This window comes from Dendroctonus ponderosae, unplaced genomic scaffold (assembly GCF_020466585.1).
Source record: "Dendroctonus ponderosae isolate FM_Combo_2020 unplaced genomic scaffold, Dpon_F_20191213v2 Dpon_F_20191213_55, whole genome shotgun sequence".
Lineage (NCBI taxonomy): Eukaryota > Metazoa > Arthropoda > Insecta > Coleoptera > Curculionidae > Dendroctonus > Dendroctonus ponderosae.
The window spans coordinates 26,889-37,658 of record NW_026018766.1 but is presented as its reverse complement, the minus strand read 5'-3'; the positions used below and the strand labels follow the sequence as shown (position 1 = coordinate 37,658).

The window sequence follows — 10,770 nt, the reverse complement described above, 5'->3', positions numbered from 1 at the left end:
ATTAATTTTAAAGCACTACTAAAATAAATTACTTAATAGTGGTGCATTGCATGGCAAAACTCACTTGCAAAACCCATCTTTCTAGTTCAAGGCCTTATAAAGTCAACAGAAAAACCTGCTCAAGCCGTGACAATTTTAGAGCAAGATTTCCGCATACTGAGTTGGAATCCAACACATAAAGAAACTGCCCTCCCTACCGTTTAAAGGCTATTCAAAAATAATCTGAAACAAGAGTGACAAAGGCTTGGATAATCCGAACAAAAGGCATGGAGACTTCATTAAATAATAGCATAGAGCAGCTTTATTTATGCCCTCTATCCATCACTAGCCTTTACCAATTAAGAACTATTCTTAGTAAAGTGAAACGAGGCAACTAAACTACAAAACCTGGTTGAATATCCCCGCAGGAATTTATCCACATTAGAAGCTCTATTGTTGTTTTTAGAACTTTCCGCCTTGTTTTATGCAGACCCGATAGAGGGTTAGTGATGTTCAGTTTATCAGAGGTGTAGAGCTTTTTGTTTTTGCAACGGTTTAAGGCTGTTAATGATGATTAGTTTTTTGTGGTGTTTACTGTGAAGACAACTATGTATATTTAGTATTTTATTAGGAGGTTCTTGAATGAAATTTTATTTTCGAACAACAAACAAAAAAGTTCTTGGTGTGGGCGTTGCTATTTCAGAACCGTATGGTGCAAAATGACTTTCTTTTCCGCCAAAGCCAGACTTTAGTTCCTTTTTTAATTCCTAAAGGGTTTTTTGTTGGCTTGAAATTATGTAAGRTCTTTTMCCTGACAAATTTTATTAATTRGATTAAATATGTTCTACTATAAGAACCGCTTTAAAATTCGCTGAAACACGCTACTCTTTGAAAACTGCTCTGCATGCAATGCTTTAAAGGTGTGGWCTAACTTAACAGCCCAGAGCCAGAATGACCCATTTCTTAAAGTAGCTCCATTAAACTTTCATATTGTAAATTGGYTTTCTTGGGTTCAGCGTCAGACTRAGCATTATATGGTTTTATATTATTCTGCCCTATTTCAGTTATGATGGGTAATAATATTTCAAATCTATTTTTCTGTTTAGCTTGCTTTTTATTTCATCTAATTTTGCAGTTTGTGGTCCTTTGCGGTTTATTCGTTATGGTTTTCCTCATTACTCGTTTTATTGCAATTTTTTTTCCGCTGGCCTTATTCCAGCATTGCTATTTCCTGTGAGCGGTTTGTTAGATTATTATTGCTTGTAGGTAAATTACACTGGAATTAAACATAAACTAGTGCAATTAAAGAGAGTATAAAAAACACTTTTGTTTTTCCATTTAAAAATTTCATCACGTTTACGTCGTTCCTTCACATACTATAAACCGGCCCTATAACCGCTCTTCCTCCATAAAAGAACGTCCCCATTTGTCTTTTTGTTCAATTCGCGATCTCAGTTTCCTTCCCACATGTACGCTATAAACTCTGCAGTTTGTAATTAATTGAAAACGACTCTGTTTCACCAAAACCATGTCTTTCCTATAAAATTATAGCCTAGAGAGCGGTATTGATACATCTAAGTTGGTTTCGAACAACTGTAATAATGCAACACTTTGTGTCGTGTTATTTGTGTGATTATTCTCGTTTCCTTTTGCTGCGCTGCTTCTTATGTGATTAGTATTATACGAGCATTCAAGCAGGGAAAACAAATTCAATATAATTTCCCATCGTATTAGTTATGGATGTGCATTCAGGTATTTTTATTAATTATTCATACTTGCAATTTGAAGTTCGAATTACATATATCTATTAAAATGGGGAAACATGGTTTTTAATAAAGCTTTAGGATTGATGCTTGTTCATTCTATTAGAAATCTAGCGAATGACTGCTACTTGTCGGAATTTAAATTTACAGTTCGCTGGTTTTGGTTCGACTTATTTCCACCTGTTATACTGAGGCGATGGTTTATATTCCGAAGGAATTTTTTGCAATATTATTATCCACTTTATTTCGGCTAATATGTGCTTCACAGACGCTTTTTGGTCCCCATGTGCTCATATATTTCGAAGTCTATTCGCATACCATCACGATTTAATCTACTGTTCTGTAGATCATACAAAATAAAAATGCTTTTAATAATCAAATTTCATTCTTTATTTGTTTGTATGGATTGTTCAATGTTCCAAAAATATTATTTTTCTTTTATTACGGTTTTTAACTTTAAAGTTCCGATCGTCCTATCTTAAAATCCAATTGTTGGATGAAAATATGTTTGGATTAGGCAGAATAACTTTTTAATTAATTTGTTCTGCAGTGTGGTTTTGCTTATTTATTTCTATTTAATCGCTTTGATATTTTGGACTATTGTGAAGTTTTGGTTCAACATTTCAAAAAATGCTTTCTTTGACTTGAACATTCAATTTATCACTACAAATGTAGCGACATTGTTATCTATTAAGTGATTCCGATTAAACCCGATTTTTTAGTTTCTTGTTTACGTAATTTCTATTTCGAAAGCGTCGCTTAGCTTTCAATAAACAGCATTTAAGGCGACTTGAGTTTCAAGAAGACTGTTCTCTCTAATTGTACTCGTAAATACGTAAGAATGCTGCAGCAAACCTTAAATCGTTCACAATACTTGGGCTGTTTTAAGCTGTAAAGTGGGTAACGTTCTTTTGACTCCTCTTCCATCCGAACTCTAAATTTGGAAATGTGCGGATAGTTTTATATGCGCATGTTGGAAATTCAACAACTGAAAAAACAACTTTCAATGATACATGTATTTCTTAACAAATATTCTGCCTTTTTATTTTTTAAACATTATAGCATAGGTTGAAATCTCCGACATGATAATAATTTATCGCCCAAATCCTCCTTGTCTTCCGAAACCACTTTGACCTCCAAAACCTCCACTTTGGCCTCCAAATCCGCCACCTTGTCCACCACCGCTTTGTCGTCCAAAACCGCCCCCGCTTTGACCGCCAAATCCTCCTCCACTCTGACCGCCAAAACCTCCTTGACTACTTCCTAAAAACAAAGTTTGTTAAAATTCTTTATAGTAATTTATAATTTTCATAACGATGTATCAACATTTTTGGTTTGTTGTTGATTGTTTAAATGAATATTAGTAACCTTGACCTCCAAATCCTCCTTGACCGCCTTGACCGCTTTGACCAAAACCGCCACCTCCTTGTCCAAAGCCGCTATTGCCAAATTGGGGAAGTGCATTAATTGCGGATATAATGCAGAGGATCAGACATGCTAAGAGCATGTAGTTCTGGAAAAAAGTGGTATATATTAAATTGGGGAGAAAAAAATGTTTGAAATAATATTAAGCTTTAAAGCTACAAAAGGAAAGAAGACGCTAAGTTGCTAAGCAAACGATTAGAAACAGTATAACGATTCAAGTTCTTAAGAGATGTTTTGTAAATGTAATTTTAGAAAATTTGTTTTTCATTAACATTCAAAATCCTAGCAAAATGAAAGTGTCTTTTAACAGTAAAATTTATTGCAGTTTAAACTTCTTTTGGCTTGTAGACTCTATTGAGTATAATGTACGAACACCTAAAAGATGCCTTATAACACTGTATGATCGAAATATTATCAAATAAGTGCACTAATCACTTTCGATTAAATGGCCAACTTCTCAATATCAACAATATTCTAATAAATTAGTTTTATCAGTTACCTTATTGCTCTGAGCCATTATTACTTCAACACTACGTCACCTTCCTTATTTTGTTGCACAAAACTTGTCACTGTTATAAAATCCTTTGTTGTGTGACTTTTTATAGCAATATTCCTAAATCGCATATACACGCAATATTTAACTACTTTCGGTTTTAAATAATCCGTCTAGTATTTTGGTGAAAATTCTGAAAATAGTTTATTGATTCCGAAAAAAACGCATTTTGAGTCAATTAGCAAGTAGCAAATCATTACTAAAAATTTGTAAATATTTACCAGTCCAGTGGACGGACACTATTAATTTGCCTTTTAAGAATTTTTCTTTTGAAAGTCAGTTTATCTCAATTTGCTCTAAATGTGTATTGGGCACTCAAATTGACGGTGCTCCATATACTGTCGAAATGCAGGTTTTTCAGTTTTATTCAGATCCGAATTACGCCTAATTTTGAGTTTATAAAATATGTGAACTACACCTCTGCACATCGACAATAACATTGGTACTTAAATCAATTGAACAAATATTGGAAGATCAATATGAGTGATTTCGCGTTCTCTGGGTTTTTTACCCGTACAGAAATATGTAGAAACTATACAATGTGTCCCGAAAATCAATCATAATCAGCTGTATTAAGGTACAAAAATTAACTAACTAAAAACAGAGTAATTTTTGCTATCGACTTTTTAATGAGGCCTGAACTGAGAGCAATTGTATAATGATTACGCTATAGATTAAGGATTAATTATGTTTTAACTTGTTTTGGCGGTCCTTTAATTGGGGTAAAGTTGTATAATTTGCTTAAGAATTTGGAGCTGTTTTGCACGCTACTATTCAAAATAAACCATAATTAGGAAATAAATTTTGTATATTATACTGCAGGAAAACAACACCGCAGTTTGGGAAAATTTATTGAGTAAAGCCCCCTTTGTGTTCGCAACAGCAAAAGCCAAATTGATATTTAGACTAAAAGACCTTTTCTATAAGTCTATAGCTAAAACAATCAACTTTCCCGAAATTTATTTCTGGTTTCAAAAATCTCAACTGCTTTTGAACTTATTGTAAGTTTTATTTTCTCGCAGTTTCTAACAGCAATTTACCACAAGTTCATCATCAACGTTTCTGTTATTATCTGGCGCTCCCAGTATTTTCAGTTTAAAACTTGCAAGGTTGCTTTGCAGCATTCGTTCAATTATCACTTATCACGAAGATCCTGATAGCAGTAGCATATTTCCACAATTAAATTTAATCAATTAAATGATGAGCAATGGAATTTAGCAAGCATTTAATTATTGTACTATTTCGATAATTAAATCTTTTAATAATTAATATCTTTCTTATTTCGGTCAACTTTTTTTTAATAAATCGAGCATTTTTAATCTAATTACGCTATTTTTACATGTAGTATCCAGTCTTGCTATGTTTAGTCTCAATATATTATATTTTTTTGTGTTAAAGAATTGTGTCATAAAATATATAATTGGGTGAAAGTACCCAAGGACTCGCACTATAAGTGAAAATTGCGAGAAAAGTCTCTCATTTTCATTTTATGCTCCAGAATTTCCGTCAGTTTGCAATTAATTGATAATCACAAAAAATAATATGCAAAAAATTATGTTTTAAGTTCATCGCAAATTTTAGACACCCAAATTCCATTGCCAGTATTCAGTCAATAATAATAGGTATATGTGATCTTACATATTCACTGGCTCATATTGTTTTTTTTTATTTAATTGAAAATATGTTTGTAATTTAATAAAGAATAATCATCAGATCAAACTATCTGCAAATTAATTAATTCGACTTAAATTCAATTCTCAGGAACAGTTCAATTCTCAATTCTGTAAAATAAGAACGCAATAGATTTTATTCTGCGCTTTAATCTCTGCACTAAACATCGAACTCCAAAGGGCACAAACATGGATTCCGTTTTGGATTAAACCGAGCGATTTATACTGAAGATTAGAGCGTTGCACTTCCCTTCGTTCAACTGCAGACAACCAATATCTATAAATATCAGCTCTAATCTCTTCCAACCTGGTTTACGTGCCTGGTACACATTTAAGCCACTTTTTTCGATTCGGTAAGGTTATTGGAAAAAGCGTTGTGGAAAATTTAATGAAAATTGGCGTCGAGTAACTAGATTAAAGTGTTTTAAGGCTTTACAGAGGTCAGCGATATGGGGTTAATTAGATCAAGATTAAAAACTCGATTGAATTGTTTTCGCTATATACTTAGCAGATATTTAATTAAATGTTGCATTGAGATTAGTTTTTATTGAGCAGTCTCGCTATGGGATAGTTAATATAGTGCGTTTATGTTCACTTAGTTATAAGAAAGCATCAGCCCTAAGTTTATTTTAAGTGGATGCCGCGAAATGTCCCCCCTCTATTTAGATAGCAGCTTTAGAATCACAGAAATTGTGTTTAAGTACGAATTATTAGTTAAGTCTATTACCTCCAAAAGTGCCTGTCATAGATAAAATGATGGATGAAAATTGAGAGAAGCACAGCCATTATATTGCAATTGTTTCAGTGATGACCTACGCTATCGAATAATATAAATCTTAATAGCTTATTTAGACGCTGCATTTATTTATCTTGTTTCAGCCTCGTCATAATATCGCTTCGTTCTATGTGCTAGCGAATTTTGTTTTGTGGCTGAAAGTAGTTTCTGTTAGAAAAAATAATAAGTCGATTAAGGCTACTGGACCCGAAAGTTTTACCTTTAATATTAAAGTTTTTGGTAAATCTAGGAAAAAGAACGTAATATCAATAATTTCATCCAATTAACATTGTGTACCTATTAGTTTAGTTGATAAATTAAGTTGGCAAATTCAGTTTGAAAATTAAATCTAGCAAATTCTACAAATTTTATATCTCGTGCGCGAATTCTATTTGCTATATGTTCATTCCAAACATAAAATTATGAAAATGTATTTAATGTTATACATGAAGTTTTAATCTGGAAATTTATAAATTAAAATTGTTATAAACATATGCAGTCAGTTTAACTGTTAATAGTTTAGGAAATATATGCTATGAATCAAAGTTTTTTGCAAATTTTCAAATAGTTCTTTCATTACTGGTCAATAAATGGCACATCCCATAAAATAACTTTACATACTACACATTCATAAATTTATAATTCTTGTTGTACTGTGTCCATGTCTACTTACTTCGGACTATTTGATCAGTAAGCTCCTTGACCAATAATTGTCTCTCGTTTTTCATTATATCTAAGTATCTGATTATAATATACACATACTTTTGCTGTGTTTAAAAGTTGAAATTTCACTTTCTTAATTTAATATTTTTTTAGACACAATTGAAAACATGTATTGCTTGAAAATACTGAATGATTTTGAGCCTTCGTTGTTGTAAGAAATACCATCTATTTATCACGGGCTGAAAACTCAAAGGGTTTTTATAAATTATCCTAGCACTTCGATATTTGCACTATCTGTTTACTAGAAAATTTTGTAGCACATTTCCTATATTTAACACATCAGTTATTTCTATGAGAACGTTTCTTTAGTAAAAAGTGTCCGTTACAGTCCTTTGTTAGTTATTGCTATTTTACCACACAAAACTCGATTTAACATTAGATATCTCCTTTTCTGGGAACTTGGTAAAATATAATCTGAATATTCTTTACGGAGAAATTTCGTTAATAACTTCTTTTAGAACGCATATTTTGATCTGTTTACTTCGTGTAATTCATAAATGATCGATAGTTTATCTCGAGTAACCTGAATTATTTTGGACTCGTAGTGGTGGTAAGCATTTGGCGGCCCCCTTTTTCAAGACGTTCCATTAGGAATCTTTGGTCTCCCACATTAACGTATCTTATAGGTTATTATATTCTTTTTCTTCCTGGGTTCCAGTCAAAGTGTGAAATAAAAATTTTTATATCGTTTATTTCATGACGTTTCGGCGAGACAACAGCGCCATAATCAGATTTAAAATCTATACAAACTCATAGTTCGGTTTGTTATATTCGGTTGTTTATAAAGTGGTCAGTTTACTGCTTTGATCAAGCTTCGGTGTGTTAAAATATTGAAATAATCATTTATGTTTTCCTTTTTGAGGAACTTAGGGTTTTTTGCATCCTTTGCGTACTTAGCTGTTCTGTTAACAATTTTGCAAACCGTTAGTAACAAAAATGTATAGAATTTAACAAACATTTGCGAATACTTTAAACAATTTTTGCCTGTTTTCCGAAGTTGTCCTACTGCTGTATAAATGTTACTTTAATAGCTGTTTTCATAGACAATTCTGAGCCAGATTATTTTTTGACTGTCATCAGAGAGTCATATGTTGCAATTTTTAACGATATTTTTAGATTAAATTCATTTTTCTGTCAGGAATTTCTAGCAACTTCTAAGCGCGCCACCAACATATTTATCTACTTGAAGTATTTAGTATAATTTTTACCGCATATGTTTGGATGCTCAAATAGAGCTACAACAGACCCTGCATTCAGTTGGTAAACAACAAACATCAGCCAGCGCCGAATTGACCAGCGAAAATCATTAAATCAATCCATTACTCCACATGAAATCATTTGGTCATGTTTGTGTAATCAATATTGTGTTTTGCCACGCTCTAATCCGAATTTAAGTATCTCTTTATGTTAAAGCGCAGTTTAATTAGTGAGGAAACTACTTTGAGTACAAATTAATTTACAAGCTCTAAACGGATCGTCCGGGCATATTTTTGCAAGCCTCAAAAGTGAGTTTAAGCTGTATGCAAATTGAGGTTTCGTAATTAAACTGTTGATGGTATTTGAAAGCTCCTTAGTGCCCCAAACATATAAATAGCCAGGGAAAAAGTTGCATTAAAGTACCTTAAAAATATTATTAAATATGTCACATAAATAATCATATCCACAATTTATCATAGATATGTACATCATGTGAGTATTTGTGTGAACATTATTTGCTCGATGTTGTTAAATTTGATTCTAATGTCTAGAACTGATTTTAGATGCAGTCTTTAGTTATTTAATTGAAAAGTCGATTATTTTATCAGTAAATTAAAATTATTTTTACTTGTCCTTAGTTCGGAATGAATACGTTTTTAAAACTAGAAAATTAGCATTAAATTATTTGTACTAAATTCTTATGCATGAACTGCATTGATTTTTAAAACCTGGTGTACAAATAGAGATACAAATACAGCATATTCACTACTTGGCACCTTATATGATCTTGATTTCTTTGATTAGAATTTCGGTATTCGTAATTGAATTGCAAGAAGAAAAAGGCCTTGTTTTCTCAATTACTATAATAATCCTTCAATCAAGCAGTAAGTCTTTACTTTCATCAATAACTTCTTTGAATAAGATTTTTTTGCAAGAAACTAATCGATATTTGCTACTTATCCACAGCTGGATTCATTTGTTCCAGTGCGATGTCATAGTGTAAAGGCAATCAATCGTAATGCCAGATTGAATTGGGGGAGTTGGACTGCTTTCATCACGTGTCTGTTATCTGTGAAGGCTTGAAAAAGGTCAACTTCAAAAGAGCCATAGAGGTCACACTGAGTAATTTTTCAATGATTTTCCTTTTCACGCTATTTGCTCATTCCGGTTGGGATTGACTTTTTAAATTTTCGGGATAGTTTCCTTCTTAAAGTAAAATCGTAACTACAAGCAATCGATGCAACACATGTCTTCAATGGAAAGGTCCTAAGTTGGTATTTTTTGATTTTATACAGATGTTGACTCGGTGGTCGGTTCTAATTATAGGATGCTTCTTGTTACATCTGTAAAATGCGACACATTTCGGAACTCTTTAAATACAATATTTCTTTCTGTAATATGAGTCAAACAATACACATGTTTCATGTCTGAAATAAGAGCATATGTGAAATATCATTTATGTTCGTTAGGTATTTTTGTATTTTATCTAGTAAATACCTACGTAGTGAGAAGTACAGTTTACCGCTAGTATTCCAAAGAACAATGAAAACACTTGAAAAACGTATTTTAATCTTAATGACAAGATATAAGATGAGAGACAATTACTCCATTTCTCCATTAAGTAGGTACTCAGGTACGTACCTAATGTAATGTGGTGCTGTAGTATAAATTTCATCGACTCTTAAAAGGAGTCTAATTTATAAAACGTTCAGTTAAAAATATTAACAGCGTTGTAAAACGCTTTTTAGTTATTGAAAGTGACTTTTTTGGAACGGCTTGCATTTAATATAATTTCCGTTTCTTTCAATTTTCTCTCAGTACAATTTATACCTATAGCTATGGCGTCAAATTAGAGATTGTGTGCTGTTGTTGAAACTTGTCCTTAGTTGCTTATGTCAATGCTTTTTTACCTAAAATCCAATCAAAGAGCTGATTTTGCAATTTTTTTTTAACTTCAAGATAAAAGCTAACGAGTTAGTGGTTAAATAAACTAATTAATTATTTGGCAAAATTTGGTATTTGGTCAAGAAATTAAGGGGTTTGAACTACTTCCTTAAAGACTTTTAGTCTCGAGTCTAACGAATCGCAATGTAACTCAATTTTGTCCGACTTTTTCAACTCAAATTTGCGTAAGTCTTTTTTTAAGTTTTTCTATATACATATGAGGGTACCTACTTTGAAACCAAAAGAAATAATTGAATTCAATCAGCTATGGTCGATATCATGGTTCAAAATACTTATCCTCTTTCCAATTTCTCCATGTTCAAAATGTTGAAACTTACAGTTTGTATGTCGGGTTGAGATTAAATAAAAACTTGAAAAAAAAACCTTAAGACTTATTCAGTTAAATCCATTTATGCATGCATATTTAGTTTATTGCTCATTATTGTATTTAATTTATTTAACATTGTTTAAGCAATAGTGTCACAAAACTCTTGTTTCTAGGCCATCAGATACTTTCATTGTATCTCATAAGCCTTTTCGTTTTTTCTTTTGTCGTGAATCTTTTGAAGTTTTTTGAAATTTTCATTTTGTAGAGGAATTAACACGTTATTATAAGCAACTGTCTTTTCAGTCAGTCAGTTTTCTTGGTAAAAACTACATCTAATTTATGTACTGCAATGGCTCACAGTGCAAATGCACAAACAATAATAAACATTGATAGTACGTAATGTCGTTTTCATT

General features: G+C 31.9%; 1 protein-coding gene across 2 annotated transcripts; it reads right to left on the bottom strand.

Moving 5' to 3' along the window:
• Positions 1-2,743: 2,743 nt before the first annotated feature.
• Positions 2,744-3,848, bottom strand: LOC109542149 (glycine-rich protein 5). Of its 2 annotated transcripts, none has more exons than XM_019911228.2 (3): positions 3,667-3,848; positions 3,117-3,255; positions 2,744-3,005 (listed from the first exon to the last, which is right to left on the bottom strand). In XM_019911228.2, the coding sequence occupies exons 1-3, from the start codon at positions 3,682-3,684 to the stop codon at positions 2,836-2,838; spliced, it is 327 nt and encodes a 108-aa protein (XP_019766787.1). In that variant the 5' UTR covers positions 3,685-3,848; the 3' UTR covers positions 2,744-2,835. The 2 variants fall into 2 exon arrangements, with proteins under 2 accessions (XP_019766787.1, XP_019766786.1); XM_019911227.2 differs by having other exon boundaries at positions 3,111-3,255; positions 3,667-3,843.
• Between the last annotated feature and the right edge of the window lie 6,922 nt (positions 3,849-10,770).